The sequence below is a fragment of the Chenopodium quinoa genome, unplaced genomic scaffold (assembly GCF_001683475.1).
Source record: "Chenopodium quinoa cultivar QQ74 unplaced genomic scaffold, ASM168347v1, whole genome shotgun sequence".
Classification (NCBI taxonomy): domain Eukaryota; kingdom Viridiplantae; phylum Streptophyta; class Magnoliopsida; order Caryophyllales; family Amaranthaceae; genus Chenopodium; species Chenopodium quinoa.
This window is the reverse complement of record NW_018744537.1, coordinates 188,316-206,934: the sequence shown is the minus strand read 5'-3', so window position 1 is coordinate 206,934 and position 18,619 is coordinate 188,316. Positions and strand designations below refer to the sequence as shown.

Sequence of the window (18,619 nt, the reverse complement as noted above, 5' to 3'; positions counted from 1 at the left end):
ACTTTGTGTTATCTTTAAACCTCGATTATTGTTAGGTGACAACTCATGAAGTTGGTCGCCAACTTCAAGAACTTGACTAGACCAAGCCCCAACTTTGGAGGCATCTGTCTTAAACGAATTGCCGTTACAAGGAAACATGTAAATTACACTATTACAAACACAATATTATTGAGGTGTTGTTTGGTTCACATGAGAATTAGAACTTCTCATAGATCACAAATTTATGGGAATTAAATTCCTATTATCAAATTCATGGGAATTTTCTAAAATTGTTTAGTTATTAACGAGAGAAATAACTTCCTATGGGAATTTCTACTTACCTATGGGGGGCTAGGTAAGTAAGTTCCTACATTTTGTGAGAACTCAAAATTCCTAGGAAATTCTACTTTCCCTATTTTACTAAATATTTGTCAACCAAACAACACATAAAACTTGCAAAACGTAGGAAGTTTCACTTCCCATGTTTTTTTATGTCAAACATACAAGCTCGAGTTTTCGGTTAGATTATACTGTAAAGCCCTATTCTTTTGAGCTTCTCTACTCTGTTTTGCTAGGTCCAACTCTACTCTACTGAAATCTACTCTGCTTAATATTAATGATTAATATATATTAACTAATAGATAAATAGTAATTAATAAAATTAATAATATTGATAATTAATAAATAATAAATTAAAATTAATAAATAATTAGTAACGTTAATAATTAATTTTAATTATTAAAACAATATTTAAAAGCGAAAAATAAAATACAATAATAATTACTTTGCTTTGCTCTGCAGAAATCTGCTTTACTCTGCTGACACGTACTCTGCTCTACTCAGAAGCTCAAAAGAACATGGCCTAACTTTCTGATCTCTTTCTCTCTCCCCCCCCCTTTTTTTTTTTAACTGCCTCCGTTAATTTATATGTGCAAATTTTGGGTATTATTTATGAGATATAATAATCCAAAACTGCACATAATAATTAACGAAGGTAAATTTTTATTTTTATTTTTTCACTTATGCACAATTCATTTTTTCTTGTACTCTCAACATGTATATTAATAACACTTTGGTCGTGTATGGTGAAAAAAAAGACATTGACATATTTTCATTGTGGTAGCCTAGTAGGATATTAGGTTATTAAATGAAAAATAATCGTCATTTCACCTTAATATACTTGAAAAAACTCCAGCAAGCAACTTATTTAAAATGAGCTTATTTGGTGAAATAATCTCACTAGTCACCACCAAACACCCTCTTTAACTTTTGTAATACGATTAATTGTTGGTAATTTTCTATATTTTTAGGAAACTAATATATATACCTTCATGCGTAGCAATTAGTCAAATATCTAATCAATAAGTCTTGTGTAAGGCGGGTGTACATTAATTTTATTGTAAAACGGTCCGTTTTGAGGGTAACTTTAACTATTTTTATGGTAACTTTAACCCCTTAAAGGATAACTTTTAATTTGTCGTTGGTTTGAATTTTATTTTATGTATAATTTCTTATAGATTCATGATTATATATAATAAAGGCTAATAGGACTAATATAATACATTATAAGTTTTTGTAAGATAAAATTTATTATTAAAAAAATAATAACTTTTATAGTATATATAAAGGACAACTTTAACTACTTTTAAGATAATTTTAACCCGTTTTACAATAAATTAATATACATCCTCCTTTTTAGAGAATTTGTGTTATCTAATTTATTGAACACTCATAATTTAACTATATCTATCTACATATCAAAGTTAACAAATTTGTTGACAGACATCTAAAAAGTTCTAATACAATTTACAATTACAACCCCAACTAAAGACTATCTTCACACTACATTTCGCAAAACAAAGCTTAAAAGAGTACTTTAACACAAGCTATAAAGTGATATGGTGATATGGGAAAGGACTTAAAAAATGGGCATGCAGCTCCCCATAACTAATTTCAGCCACAGTGCCACACCCAATACCAAGTTGACACACTTGTTGATTAAATTAACCCAACCAGCCTTAGCTTGAGGCTTATTTTTTTACCACCCTCTTTCAAGAAAATTCATTGATCACGATCCGTAAGCTTTACTTATGTCAAGGTTAACCGCTATACACCCGTTTCTTCCACATCCACATCAGATGGAAAGTCTCTTATAATGTGTTAGCGCTAATACGTCTTTTAATAATAAAGATACTTTAATTAAGTGAGATAATACGATGGAGAATTTATTCATTCTATTGACAAGTGTGACCATCTACAAATAAACTCACTAGTTATGCTAATTTTGTAACTTTTGTTCGTCAAAAAATGGGACGTCACCACATTAGTTGGACAAAGATATTATTGATTGAATATCATCTGGCCTTATCGACACCCTCATACCACCAAAATTATTCGTCCAGCATGGCACTATCTGATGTATCCCCTCAAAAAAAAAAAAAAAAAAATCTGTATCTGATTACACCAAAACATCGTCGTTTCCTCGTACATTCCAAATTAATAAAAAAAAAAAAAGAACAATTAAGATTGGATTTTACTTTGCAATTCTCAGAATTATAATCAGATCTATCATACGTGCAGGGAAGCTCAAGAACAGATCGCATTAATTTCACATTTATTCATCCTTAATTTTCACTCTATACAATATTTGGTGCATTTGAATTTCTGGTAAGTCATAATATCTTTTAATTTTGTTAATTTAGGTAACATTTTTTGCTCATTTCATGATTTTTACTCGAATTTATTGCTTAATTTGTAGTGAATTTCTGTATTTATATGTGAATTTTATTGAGTTAGGGTTTTTTCATCTTTATATTGTTTGTTGTACTAATGTTATGTTGTTTTTCTGGTGATTTTATTTTGCTAAAGTTAGTGTATTATAAAATAACAATTATGATGAAATTTATATATGCAGAGAATTCAGTAGAAAATGGTGAAGGAAACTGGGTATTATGATTTACTAGGAGTTGGGATTGAGGCTACGCCAACAGAGATTAAGAAGGCTTACTATGTTCAGGCAAGCGTTTTACATTGCCAATTTCAACTTATTTTCTTTAATTTATGAGTTTACGTGTGCTGGTGTTTGTTGATTGTTTTGTTTTCATTTGATTCAACTAGTAAATGATGTTTGTGAGCTATGATGTTTTAGAATTCAATTTTGAATCCGGGTTTTTTGTGAATTATGGTGTAGTTTGAAGTTGTCCCAACTCTATAGCGTCTTCTTATTGTATAGAGGATTTGAGAGTTAACATGGATTTTCGAGGTTTGGAGTATGTGTATGATTTAGACCGTGCGCGGCAAGAAAACATTGATTACGCTGATGAAAATGATCTTCGTGATCTTGTCCTTAAATTTTGGGGTGCGCGGCAAGAAAGCATTAACTAAACATTGATTACGCTGATGAAAATGATTTAGTGATCTTGTCCTTAATTTTTACACTACAATGCTGGTTTAGGAGATATATTTGATACTTATAGTTAATATTTAGGGCAGCGTATATCAAAGATGGATATGGAGTGAATTTAAGGAGTTACCATTATGCAGTGGTTGAGGACTAAGATTCAAGTGGATATGAGGTGGGTCTATGAGAAATGGGGTGCCTTTGTCAGTCTTATTATACGAAGAATTTACTTATGTTATCTCATAATTTGCGTTGGATTAGAATGAGTTGATGGAGTTAACATAGTAAGGTAGGTCAGGAGGTGTGGGAATCAATTAGAGGTAAAGCCTGGGGGTAGAGGAGATTGTGACTTCATTCTGCAGCCTTTGGGAATATTGCATTTGGAGATCAATGCTTATTTGGCTGATGTTAAGATTACTCACTTGGCCATGATTTAATTTTAAATTATGCATCATCTTCCATATCAACATCCCTTATTATAGGGGAGTGAGTTGGCTTCTTTGGATCCTGCCTTTTTTTTTTTTAGATTTCATCTGAGATGCTATTACGCACAGAACAAAGTTATTGAAAATTTATTGTTCAATTTTGATTTTAGCATTGAGCCACTAAATTGATTGTGTCAAGGTTATTTGATGCTTCCACCTCCCTTCCCCTCTCCAAAGAACAAAGCAATAGTGTTGTCTTGATGTTCTTTAGCTGCATAGTTTGTATGAACCTTGTTATTACTTGTTAGGACTTTGGGAAATTTACTCGTCAGTCAATATGGAAATCTAAGTATTATTATTCCCTAAGGTGCCAGATATGTGGTGACATAGTGATATGGATAAGGGGAAATTGGGAGTCTGAACCTGATGTGTATGACAAATGCCAGAAAAGTAATTTGAAGTAAAAAATGCAGAACAGAAGAAGGGGGAAATAAAAAGAGAATACGATGCTAGACTTTTGCCAACTGCATATTCCGTTAGCTAGCCATAAAAGTCAATGGGCTATCATTTTAGTTAAAGTTGCATGTTGAAGATATTTTTGGATAAGATGTCGAGAGATAATGAGAATGCCGATAAATGTACATTTATTGCTCCCTTCCCGGGTAAATTAATATAAACTAATTTTAGAAGAAGGAAGTCCTTCACAGAAGCAATCTTAGCGATTTATCTACTGTTTATGGTAACTGCAGAAGGATAATATCCTACAATGGTCCTTTAGTTGCATTATTCTGATGCACTCATAGGATACTGCTACTTCTTTAGTCAAGTTTTGCCATGCTAATGTCTTTTCTTAACTTACACAAAAAGAACCCCACAAAGGATGACCTTGCTGATTTCTTAAGGGCCTGTTCATTTTCATTTTTTTGCAAACAAAAAACAAGGGTTTGCACTTTTTGGTTGTTGGTTTTCAAAATCTTGATGATTCCAATTAATTTGATTAATTATTAATTCTTTTTATGAAATATATCATATAGTTTTCAAAAACAAAAAACCAAGACATTGAAAACTACAGTGATACCGAACAAGCCCTTAAGTGATAGTAATCAAGTTTTGAACTTTGCTGTGCTTACAGAGTTATGTATACCTTTGAATGTTTCTTTATTTAGTTGATTATGAGTCACACTTATTAACTGCCCGTATTTGGTGAAATGACACCATAGCTTTAGAAGTAGGACTAACTAATATTGTTAGCAAGTTGTTTTAGTTTGGTTTAACAACTACACGATTAAATTTCTAAGTTCAAACGCCAAAGAGGTCTCTCTAAGTGGACCTTTTATGTTCCAAAATTGTATGTGTTTGCTATTAATCATGTTTTTGCTTCCCTCAGGCAAGACTTGTCCACCCTGATAAAAATCCCGGAGATCCACAAGCTGCCCGGAAGTTTCAGGTATGATATTTGATGGTGCCGAATATCCTCTCTGGCGTGCTGATAAGTCACTGGTTATACAGGAAATTACCAAATAAGTAAAATGGCAGATTGAAATATTGAATTATTTATCACGTTTTACTTTTTTTAAAAACTCTTGCTCCAAGTTCGAGGTTCTTCATCTTTACTTGATGTACTAGATTTTGTCTTTTACAAATGTTCTTTTGTGGAATTGTAGGAACTTGGTGAGGCTTATCAAGTACTAAGTGATCCTGAGAAACGTGAGGCATATGATAAGTATGGAAAGTCAGGTGTACCACAGTAAGTGTTGACAGTTCTAAGGAAGATGTCGAGCTGCTTTAAATTATGCTTTAGAAAACCGCTTACGACTGATTTATTTGCTTCTTAGTCTATCCAGTATGATAGATATCAAATCTTCAGCATTCTGATCCTCCTGGTCCTGATTATTGTTGTGTATTCAGTATCCTTAAGCTGATGTTATCCTCATTGGTATTTCACTATCATTGGCAGGGATGCCATGGTAGATCCAGCGGCAGTATTTGGGATGCTTTTTGGAAGTGACTTTTTCGAAGATTATATTGGCCAACTTGCGTTGGCATCTGTAGCATCTGTTGAGTTAGAAGAGGATCCCCAGATTCCTGCTGAACTCAGGCGGCAGAAAGTTCAGGAAAAGCTGAAGGTATTCCATTCTATTATTGTAACATGTCATTAATTGTTCTTGCGTTAAAGCATAGCTGATTTGGTCTGTGATTACTTCGCAGACAATGCAACAAGAAAGGCAAGAAAAACTCATAGTGACCCTAAAAGACCGTCTTCAACCATATGTAGATGGTCGCATTGATGAGTTTGTGGATTGGGCTAAATCAGAAGCATCTAATCTCTCAAAAGCTGGTAAACCTAATTTTACTTTCTACTATAATTATGTTATTCATGGTACTTGGTGAGTGGTGACTGTTGCATGTTCTTGAGTTCTGAGTACAACATCAGTTTATACAATGAAGAGTAGAAGACGTAGGAGAAATTTCAGATGTTTCTTTGAGTCATAAAAGATTCAAGCAACCAATTTGTTAACTTTTATACAAGTATGAAAAAAAATTACGGAGTATATATAAGGGTTTTTAATCATGTGCTTGAATAAATCAACAGGCTCTGGTGAGGCAGACTAGAGTTGAAATTTTTCATCTGATTTGTGTCGCTTTGAATATTACTAAGGCCCTGTCAAAAAAAAATAAAATAAAAAATATTACCAAGGCTGGGTCTGGTGAATATTGCAATAATGGAAGATATGGTCCTTAACACATAGTAGATGCGTTGTACGATTTGTGACTTTATGTTACTTCTTTTTCTCTCTTGTTTTCGGTTTTCATTATTTTGTTAATGCTGTCTACCCAGACTAGGGCTGCATCAAGGATCGGATATCTGAAATTTGCATTATCTGATATGTGTAATTTCAGATATCTTATATCTGAAGCACTATGTTATTCTCTTTACAGTAATAATTTGTCAACAACAATATGTATCATAAACAAAAAAATCATAACGTCTTAATATAGGGTTTTATGAAGATTCTAAACTTCTATAAAAAATGTTTAAATCCCAAAGTTTTTGACATTTCGATTGGATATCGATTATATGAGATCTGAGATTATCAGATCAGATTTTTGGATAGTTTTGCTCAACTCTTTGTTCTGCATTTGTGCATTGTCAGGATTTATACTAGGTGGTTGTTGATTGAGATATTGTATTATTTATATATATAGACAACAGCTTTCATTGTCCTCTTGGGGGTGGGGGGGTGTAGACTGTAGGAGATTTCCTTATTACCCTGGTAGCTATGTAAGCCTTTTAAGGCTGTGTGGCACTATGACAGTGAAACAAGCTAATGTGAAAGGATTATCGAATGGTAAAAAAACACAAGGATATCAGGAATTTGTTGGGTGAATGCAATAGAATATATTGAAAAGGGAATTGTTGCTGATGAGTGCTGCCAGTATGGTAAGAAGACTCGGGCCACATTCTGGTACTGAGAACAGATATGAACTCCATTTTCCCATGTATGGGTATATTTTCACTCACAAATATTGTACTCTCTCTGTTCCCTAAAGTTCTTTGCAGTAGCAACGCTTACTAGATATAAGAAGAGAGAGTGTGTAAAAGCGAGTTCCTTTTTGTTTTTCTTGGTAGAAAGGGAACTGACAATTACTGCATAAAGAATATAGCAAGAGTGAGAAAAACGTTGAGGAACAATTTGAACCGGAAAATAGAAAGAACTTTAAGGAACAAAGGGAGTACTGTGTTATATTTCCCTCCTTTCCCTATTTAAAGTTCCTGTTTCTCATAGGCATGCATATATAGGGTTTGAGTTGGGTCTAAACAATTAAAGGTTTTATTTCACTTTTTTTTTAACTACTTTTTTATTGCTAAAATTATCTCAATAATATGGATTGATAACTTAAAGTAGAGTCTGTTCTTGCTTGCTTAAAACTAATTGTGCTAATCTATTTATATATGTAGTTTTGTAATTCTCGATCTCTGTTTACAGTGTTTGGTGAGGCCATGCTACACACAATTGGTTATATATATACAAGACAAGCTGCCAAAGAAATCGGAAAGGATAAAAAGTTCTTCAAAGTACCCTATATAGCAGAATGGGTTCGGGACAAAGGACACCAGATAAAGTCACAGGTGATGGCAGCTTCAGGTAAGAGTGGTCTTAGATCTTGTAGGCAAGATCTATAGGGAGTTTGTGATCTTCTGAGTTCGAAGACTTTAACTCCCAAATTCCAATTATAACTTCACACTTTTGGTACGTAGGAGCTGTGTCATTAATTCAAATACAAGAAGATTTGAAGCGGCTGAGTCAAGGAGAAAACAAGGAAGAGAACATGATGAAAGCCATGGAAGAGAAGAACGATGCTATGCTTAATTCCCTTTGGCAGCTCAATGTTATTGATATAGAGACAACCTTGTCACGTGTCTGCCAAGCAGTGAGTATAATTATATTACTAATACCAAGGTTACGGGGTAGTTTTTGGTACATTCTGAGATGATAAATTCCATCTGTGAAAAGTATCCAGAGTGAAGCTTTCTATTTTTTAAAAAGGGGATAACCAAACATATGGCCTCATATGTTCATTTTGGTGCATATGTGATTTTTTGTGAAATTAAAACCAGTATTATGGGTCCTGTGAAAGCTTCATCATATATTCTTACCAGTTAAAATTTTTGGTTTAAAGTTCTGAAGCGAAGTTGTGTCTAATTTATATGGGTGTATTTATCTTTCTTTGATGCGTGGTAATTACACCAGTATGATATGCTCTTTCCGACATAAAAAAAAAGTTGCTTTTCCATTTTAGGCTGTCATAAGAGGTTGCCATTTTTCTTGCAATACTGTTAAAAATATATGCTTTCCCATAGCATTTAAATTTTTGCTGGTTGACATTACTTGAAATTTTGGTTTGAATTGGTACATGAAAGAAATTCAGACCAAAATTGGTGAAGTTGCTGCTTCGATGAAAACTGATTTGTATTAAAAATTTTGTTCATTGTAGGTTCTAAGGGATACTACTGTTTCAAAGGATGTTCTCAAGTCGCGTGCTAAGGCATTGAAGAAACTGGGAACAATTTTTCAAGTAAGTTTAGTGTGATCAATCTTGTCAACAATCTGGATCTATTTTCTGGTTATTTGTATTGTATATATGTGTTGTGTATGTTTTTGCGTGTTTACTGGTTAGGGGTTACCGGCTTAGGTTTCTTTCATCTAGATCTTCCCAACTTTTCTCCTGTGGGATCCATATTAGGCAGTGGTAGTTATTCTATCATGTTTTAGTTGTAATAATTATGCTAGTGTTAATCATTCATGGAGGGGTTACCTTGTTACTAAAGCATAAAAGCAAGATTGTCAAGATTACAAATTCCACTGAACAACCAGCCTTAAGTATCCAAGGTATATCCAAGCATTGGGAATCAAGATGTTGATAAAATCCTCATATAATTATTAGGAACAAGGTTTTCAAAATGGATTATGTAAGGTGAAAGCTATGTATGAGCTGTTTTCAGCATGTTTAAAAAGTTAGGTTGTAATTGTGGATGTTGACCATCACCATTATTCACCAATTGAAATCTGGCTCCGTTGTAGAGTAAAAATATGTAGGTTCCTATTTGAGTGACTGAGATTGCCTGAATAATCCAACCTTCATCTTCTCATTTGTCGTATGCTTGATCCAGGTATTTTGAAGAAATTCATACTATACAGAAATTAGGCAAACATTTTGAGATTAGAATGTGTAGTTTACTATTCCGTGTAGATACAAACACGAGCTCTTATGAGTTGGTGGTTATTGTGGGTTTCCAGAATTAGGTTCATGAACAAATTCCCAAAATCTTGCTTTGTTTCAGGGCGCTAAGGCTCCTTACAAGAGAGAGAACAGTCTCCGGAGTGAAGTGCCCCCCCAAGCGGACACATCAGGGTCAATTCAATCTTGAATTTTGAATCTCAATCGACACTTCCTCTTTGTTGTGTATGTATTTAGCATATTGATTATGTGCTTTTCATTTATTTGGCTCAACCTAGTCGCTGTACACAAACCACTAGACTTGATTCTTTGCTACTGTTGTATTGTAAATTATTTGCCTTCAATCTGGTGTTCATTATCACCTTAGAACTCTTGCATTAGTGGATGAAATGCTATGATGAGATGGTTTTGCTTAATAATGTGATTTGCTTGTTGCTAATTCCCGTGGTCGGAGTTGGTTTGGTTATCTTTATCGATGAACCGGTTTGTTCTCTTCTAAATTATTCTTACCCCCCTCCTCAAAACTTTTGCATATCAAATTAATTTTATTACTTTGAGACTTAATGCACCAAAGACCTTAGTTTAATTTACTAAATTATAATAATGATCATATTGGTGTCTTTTGAAACTATTTGCATATGGTTTTTCTTGTCATTCTTCAACCTTTTTACTCGACAAAATAAAGAAGCCTGAAGTCAACGTTGTAGTTGGTTAGAGTTAGCACTTGGCAGGGATCAGCTAAATCTGTTGCCTGAAGTCAAACTAGGCTTTTTGTCCACGATTTATTGTAATTATTATTATATTAGAGCCAAAACATTGGGATTAAAAAAAAAATAAATAAATAAAAATAAAATTGTGAATTGACACTTGTGCTAAATAAATGTGGAACGTTTCCTTTCCCTCAAATAAAAAAAAAAAGAAATGTTGAACGTTTTACATTTTGCTTGTTTTAAAATTTTTACCAATCAAATTAGTTTACGTCTACATTATTGATTAAATCACAGAGTCTTCATGTATTATAATTTATAAATATGATGATAAACTGTGACGATTTTATTTTTGATATCCCCAAAGATTGATAGTAATTATTTTTCTTTGCAGTGGAGAAAGAATGACTGGTGCTTTTAAACTCATTTTTAATACGAACGAATTTAGCCGTTGGGGTTCACTAACATCTGGTTTTACACATTATGTAACCTGTTTTTTGTTTTGCACCTTTTTGTGTAAATTCAAAAGTATATATTTTTTTTATTAATAATTGATTGATCTAATTAAGTACGTAGCCAACCTTGTTTAAGAAATGTCACATTATTTCAGTTACTCTAGAATTTACTACAGTAACATGCTAGATAAGACCCTGTTCTTTTGAGATTCTGGGCAGAGCAGGAGTCAGCAGAGCAGATTTTAGCACAGTAGATTGTAGCAGAGCAGAGTAGAACAGAGCAGATTTCAGCACAACAGAGCAGAGCAAATTACTACTACTATTATTATTATCACTATTATTATTATTGCATTAAAACTAATAATTATTATCTTTAAATATTAGTTATTATCTTTAAAATATTAATTTTTATTATAAAAAATCAATTATATTATTATTATTATTATTATTATTATTATTGTCATTATTATTATTATTACTATTTTTATTATTATTATTAAATATTAATTATTTATTATTATTAAATATTAATTATTATTATAATAATTCAATATTAATTATTATTTTTAAGCGGGACAGAGCAGAGCAGATTGAAGCAGAGCAGAGCAGGACTAGCATAGCAGAGCAGCTCTAAAGAACAGGGCCTAAGAATTGCAAGGAAAAAGAAATAGAATAACTTTACAACATATAATTAAGTTGACAAAATGTTTGAGACAAAATATTTTCTAACTTATGTAACTCATACGAAGGATATATCAATGGACATTTTCTAGCATTAGTTTCCTTTCTCTTCTATTCATAATAATTGACCAAAATAACAAAATTGTAAGTCATTTTTCAATTTGTTAGCAATACGCGTTCCATTTTTTGACATCCAACAGGTATCGAAGGGGTTTTCTTGGCCTTGCCCACGTACAACGGTATAAGACTGATAACTATTGGTCTTGCAGAAACTCGTCCCCAACATTTTTTTTTTTTTTTTTTTTTTTGTAACACCCCCTTATAATTCACTATAGCTCGTTAGTGATTTATATCAATCTTTTTCTGATGGTCAGTAATCAATTAAATTTCCATGCTATGATCAATTAAATTTCCATACTATGTTGCGAAAATGCAGGCATGCAGCCGCTACTTCGTGGTACGGCCATTGAAGGTGATTATAGACGTAAGCCATGATTACAAAAAGCACAATCAAAGTGTCAAATTCTAAGGATTAAAACAAGCAATTAAAAGTACTTTTGTGCTCCTTAATAAGATAATGCCTCTTTAGCCAACTTAAAAAAATAGTTAGGAAAATTATCTTCAATTTGATTGCTCAAGAAAGAGAACCCTAAATAATCAATAAAACTAGATTAAGATAGCTTTTAGTGGCTCACTCTTTATTCTCCACCAATGTCTTATCAAATGTGTGGTATTTGGTGGGTTCTTTTGTCGTTAAGTATTATTGGAAACACTAGTCATCTATTATTAATTACCTATTTATCTTAATCAAAGACAAAATCAAATATCTTAGTCTAGTAATTTGTTAGGTAGTAATCCTTTAGAAAAGGGCTCTCTCTATATAGAAAATGATAGTGATGGAAATTTACTGATATTTGTATCAATCCCCTTATAGCTATGCTTCTAAGGCGTAAATTTGTTTACTCTGTGGGCATGCTTTGATTGAAGGAGATGTATTACTAGGGTAATAAAAGTCAAACTAAGCAAAATGAAAGTGAAAATAGGGAAGGAGGAGATAGTGATGGTGTGATTGTAAGGAAAATTATGTAGTGATGGTGTGGTATGAGGTGAAGAAAGAGGAACTAATACCCTCATTTTGGGGGTAATAGTTACACTAGGGGGAGAGTGGGTAACTATTACCTTCATTATGAGGGTAATAATTCCTCCATCTCTCTCTTTTCCTCATTGCACAATTACTTTATTTCATTTGTAAACACTATGCCTCCTACAACACCACCTCTAATTACTTATATTTTTTCAAGTTTGACTTTTATTACCCCCTTAATATGTTACCCCCAATCCAAGCAAGGCCTGTATGTTATATTCTCTCGTCTAATGTTGGTTATCGAGTGTCACTAGTCACCTGTTATATTTAAATACTTTATTCTTTACTAATTTAGAACATAATTACATTCAATTTTGTACGCAATAATTTTATCGCTATAATCAAATGAGTTTATCGAATTAATTTTTTCTTGATATTTCAATATAGTATGTATATGACTAACTAGCTATTCAATAATAAAAAAAAAAAAAAAAAAAAATCTTTTTTATACACGGAGTATTTGCCAAAAGAGAGAGAGAGAGAGCGCTTTCTCCCTCACATTCCCACCAAAAATAACTAAAAATTAAAAAGATATACAAATTAAATCAAACTTCTTCTAATTGGTGTTTAATTTAGTATTTAAGAATTGAAAGTGTCTATTTCATGTAGGTTAGTTAAAGACTATCCAAGCCATCAAAATTAGGAAAGCATTCTAACACGAGTCAGCTCAAAGTCAAACCTCCAACTAGGATCTCCATTGCTAGTGGACCAGGAAGCCAAATAGGTAAAGATGCAAGTCTTGCAACTATGATTGGTTACAATTACAAATCCCACTATTAGTAACACTGACACATTATATTTAAGGAAAACTAACACAGCTAGCAAGCAATGTTACATTATCCTACATAATCCAATAATTATTGCATTCATCACATAATAATATCTTTGGAAGCTTTTTTGGTGCAATTAATGTTTTCATTATAGAAGAAAACTAATTACCAAAAGATAAATTTGAGACAAAGAAAATACATAATACTCTATGTAGTATAAGCAAATTATATACTAGTATGCATGTAGGTAACAATGTGATATTTACAATAAGACTAAAATAATGATTATTAATGAAATATCGATATCTTAATTCGCGTAAACATATTCGAAGTATTGAACTTCAAGTAGGGGTTTATGCATCTTTATATTTCATAGTAAAAAGGATGAGTTTTTAACTAGTTACAATTTTGCTTTTCCTTATATGGTTTAGGAAAAAGTGACAAAAACATGTTTGGGATTATGTACATATAGTTCTACAAAGTACATGCCACTATACAAAATCAACTATGTAATGAAAAATAATCCCACATTATTTCTACATGCATGCAATGCATTTAATTTATATTACTTGATAAAATAATTGATGATCACTTTGAGTGTGTTGGATCGCTTTAATTTATACAATATTAACTATCAAGTATTCCCTCGTCTCATATGTTAAGTATTACCTCGTCCCAGTTAACCACTGTTTATGAGAACTTTTTAATCAAATAAGATCAATTAGTAAAATAGAATGGATTAAAAAGTATATGTAATAAAATTTTCCAAAGTTGGTCACACAACATACCTACACATTTCCCTATTCATGATAAGAACTTGGAAGATGATAATCTTAGAACAGTATTATATAAAAAGTCAAAATGCAAAAGTAATGAATGACTAGTAAATCATTTGAACGAATTATATTAGGTACATAAAAAGTGGTACACAAATATTCTTCTCCTTGGCATAACAATATTGACAATCTTGAAAACCCTATTTAATCCACTAACTTCATAGACTTCTTGCCCCAACAAAAGGAAAGTGGTCTGCTATTCCCTTTAGGCTTTATTATTTTCAAAATTTTTAAACTAAAAGGCTAACAGATTATATTAAAATTAATTCTTTGCGTAATTATTAATATTAATTAATCATTCTGTTATCTTACTTTATCTAGCTAGAAATACCACTTCAAAGTAAAGTTTATGTCTTTTGCATCATACTAACAAGAAGCCACCATTTCTTGTACTTCCCTTGAATAAAAGAAAGACCAAATATTAGAGAATTATAGAGAGAGAGAGAGAAAGAGTTGCTTGAACATGGGTTTCTTGCCACTAAGAAAACTCAGCTTTCTTTTCCTCATCATTTCTGCTCTACTTATATCAACTTCATATGCAGGTAATTAATGTACCATGGCACGATTTCTTCGGGTTTGGGCCGAGTTTTTCAGCCTGGAATTGAGACCAGCCTAGCTGAAATGAGCAAGTTTTCTTTTTTTGGCACACGGCCGTGCACGTTGGCACGGCCGGCCATGATGATCATCAGTTATATGTTTATGTTGAAAACAAGCTAAGTGAACGGTTCATGTTCATGAATAATAGTTTAATTTAAGTTGCTTTTTAATTTGTAGGTCGTCAATCCAAGTTCTTGACTGAAAGCTCAGCTGAGGAATTTGTTGGAGCCTATGAGGTAAACTAGTCATTAGATTATTAAAAAATAACCTCTTTAATTAATTTACATTAATGTTGTGTCATGTCTAAAATGAAAATATTAGGAATAAATGACAAAATATATACTTGAAGAGAAGTGATCTTAGGTTGCATGCTCTCCCATGCATACAAAATACAGGCTAAGTTGACAAGTGTAATTCATTCTCATATATATATATATATATTTTTTTTTTTTACATGATTCATATATATATATGAGTCGAGGCAAATTTAATATAAGTTTTAGAGAAACAAAATTGTTTTTGTTACAATATCCTAATACATTCGTAATTAATTAAAGACCACAATTTGTTTGGGATTATCTTGAGTCAAATTAGTTAAAAATAATAAGCTCACTTTTTCTTTTGATTCATAACTATATATCACTCACTATTTAAACTTTTACGCTCCATCATCATACAGTCCATACTAATGTAGACTTTCTTTGGTATTCTTAGCTACAAACTATACAAGTTATAAAGCATCCCGAGAAAAGATTCAAAGTTTAACTTGCAAAATCTATAAAACGGCGTATTATATATGAGATGACTTAAAAATAGAAATATGACTTACGTACTAAACTAGAATACAATTAAATTGAATTAAGTCTGCCTTGGTTGAAGGCTAAGATTAGTTAAGTAAATACATCCATAATTGATGCTAAATTATTTGCTTGAATAAATATGCAGGAAATGCTATTAAAGGGAGATGATAATGAAGAGATCACCGTTATCCATGAAAGGATGTTAAGGCATATGAACACGCATGATTATGGAAGATACGATCCATCGCCATCATTTCGAAGGCCTCGTCACAAACTCATTCCTAATTAATTAATTAATTAATTAATTAATTAATAAGGGTTTTAATTAATTAATTAAGCAGGTCATCTAAGATATTCAGCATGCATGCTAATTATCTAAGTGGCTTAGAAGGATGTTTAATTTTGCTTTAATTAAATAAAACTATAAGCTAAGTTAGCCAGCTAGCTAAGGGACACTATATATGATCTCTACCTACAAATCTAAAACTATATGTTTGTGTATATACTATATAAGCTTTTTATTTCCCTATAGTATTATATCATATACTCCTATATGTTTTTGTGACATATATATAGTGAATTTTTTGTGTTACGCTAGTTTTTTTTTTTCTTCCTTAAAACATCTTATATTGGTTGTTCGAATCGTTGTTTAGAGTGCAGTCCAAACTGCGTATACAAACTGCACGGATAGTTTTCTAGCAATTCAGTGTGTTTTAAAATTTATGATGCAACCGATTTGTGATTTAGAAAAGTTATAAACAAAATTGAACCAGAAATGCATTTTAATGTGGTTCATGGCTCAAATTGCAAACCATATTACACCATTAATCGTTTCTGTTATTTATTATTTTGAAATTAAAACGCTTAAACTATAAATTTAGGGTTATCACATTATAAATTTATAATTGTCAGTTTGTCACCAAAGAAAAAGAAATGCAAAGGTTGATAACCAATAATTCACATGAATCCATGACATGCAATTAAATTGCATACTAATATTCTTCTACGTACTTGGTATAATATAATACTGTAGTTTGATTTCCCTATTAAAATTCTATCCATTAACTTCATTGACCCCTAAATGTTGATTAGAAGCATGGACACTCACTATAATTACGCTTTACGCTCAAGAAAAATATAATGGCACTTTTTAAATTTTAGTACAATAAATATAATTACATTCTATGAATATAATGTGACAAATTAACAAATGAATAGATATCCTTCATTTATCCTATTTATTCTCACCTTCTCTAATATCATGAACAACCTAAATTAATCTCTTATATATACATTTTTGTAATATCATACCATACCATTTCTTGTGCATCCCTTAAACAAAAAGGAGAAAACTTATAAAAAAGAGACCTCCACATGGATTTCTTGCCAACCAGAAAATTGAGCCTTCTTTTCCTCATCATTTCCGCATTACTTATATCAACTTCATATGCAGGTAATGTACCATTCTGATTTAATTTGTTCGGGTTTGGACAATTGGACCGGCTTTTTTCGTCACGAAAATGTGACCATCTGGGCCGAAATGGGCAGGAATTTTTTGGCCATGGCCATACATAACCGTACAGGCGCGACCATGATGAATTATTAGTTCTAAAATAACCTCATTTTGAGTAAACCTTGCACGTTCTTGACTAACAACGAACTTATAGTTGCCTTTTGATTTGTATGTAGGTCGTTATGCTGAGGATTTTGTTGGAGGCCTTGGAGCCTTTGAGGTAAACTAGTCAACATGAAACAATTGACGCATACAATTGTACCATTAAATCTAAGATATCAAAACAAATATCAACTTATATATCCAAATAATGATTTCCATTTTCTTCATCAGAAACAAAACATCTTTCATACATACGTCATATTACTTAATTAATTATAGACGTAGAGAGTATAAAAATTGTTTAAAACAAATTCAAGATTGTCTTATATTATCTTTAAACAATTATACAGTGATAAGTCATAGATTATTTTTCCTAAGTCGTATATCTGTTGTATGTTATTAATTATGTTTGTTTGGACGTGTAGGAAATACCATTGGCGGAAGACGAAAATGTAGAAGTAACCATAGTTCAAGAAAGGATGCTAAGTACCCAGGACTATGGAAAATTCGACGATCCATCAACGCCACCTATTCAAAAGCCTGGTCACAAACTCATTCCTAGAGCATCTAATGGGGATTCTAACCCATAACTATGTAGGCCATGCAACATACTAATAACCTTAGTGGCTTATAACTTTATAAGCAGGATGTTTTGCTTCCGTAAAATAAACTATTATTATATAAATGTTCTCTACCTACACATTTAAATACATGTATGTTACTATGATTATTTTTGAAATTTTCCTAATATACTTATATTTTTAACATACACTCATACTACTCCTGTCATCCTATGTGTTGTGACATGCAATGAAATTGTGTGTAACGCAACTTGCTTTTCTTCAATCAATCAAAACCTTAATCCCATAATTGGGGATATCTTATTATTGGATGGTCTAATAATTTGAAGGGTAATGTTATATACAATCTTTAAGGATGCAATTTGGCAATATTCATATATATACTTGACTTGAAGCCACGGTCATTTATATTTAAGAAAAAATAGTCATATGTAGTCTAATTAAAATTGTCTCGATCTATAGTTTTCAGGTATCACTTTTGTATAATTTATGCTCAGTGAAGTTTAAAAATGATATAATTAAGTTAAATTTTTAAAGTTATATACGTACCTAGCCAAAATGAAACACTTAAAAAAAAAATAAAAATAAAAACAATAACTCCATTCAATTACCAAAAGCTTAGCAAAAATAATTAGATGGACTGATGGACAGCTAGGAAATTGGGGAAATTGCCAAAAGGCCATTAGATCGAGGATAGTTGCCTAGTTGGGCTAGTTCGTAACCTTAGCCCAAAAATTGCTTCAGATATCCCTTGTGAATAGAGCTAGTGTTCTGATTTTCGTTTTTTTTTTTTAACCTTGATAAAAAAATAAAAATAGTGTTAGCTATGTTTATCTCTTTATCTGATCTTAATAATTATCTTTACTACGTATAGAGTACAAAGTAGT

The 18,619-nt window shown here is 31.8% G+C and overlaps 2 protein-coding genes across 2 annotated transcripts; both read left to right on the top strand.

Moving 5' to 3' along the window:
* Positions 1-2,276: 2,276 nt before the first annotated feature.
* LOC110698434 (chaperone protein dnaJ 10-like) lies at positions 2,277-10,016 on the top strand. The gene is made up of 10 exons (XM_021875856.1): positions 2,277-2,646; positions 2,894-2,995; positions 5,192-5,251; positions 5,469-5,551; positions 5,762-5,930; positions 6,013-6,142; positions 7,794-7,952; positions 8,066-8,238; positions 8,803-8,883; positions 9,650-10,016. Exons 2-10 carry the CDS (start codon positions 2,909-2,911, stop codon positions 9,734-9,736), a joined length of 1,029 nt encoding a protein of 342 aa, XP_021731548.1. The 5' UTR covers positions 2,277-2,646; positions 2,894-2,908; the 3' UTR covers positions 9,737-10,016.
* Positions 10,017-14,407: 4,391 nt separating this feature from the next.
* On the top strand, positions 14,408-16,128 carry LOC110698433 (protein CASPARIAN STRIP INTEGRITY FACTOR 1-like). The gene is made up of 3 exons (XM_021875855.1): positions 14,408-14,681; positions 14,914-14,972; positions 15,682-16,128. Exons 1-3 carry the CDS (start codon positions 14,603-14,605, stop codon positions 15,823-15,825), a joined length of 282 nt encoding a protein of 93 aa, XP_021731547.1. The 5' UTR covers positions 14,408-14,602; the 3' UTR covers positions 15,826-16,128.
* The last annotated feature ends 2,491 nt before the right edge of the window (positions 16,129-18,619 follow it).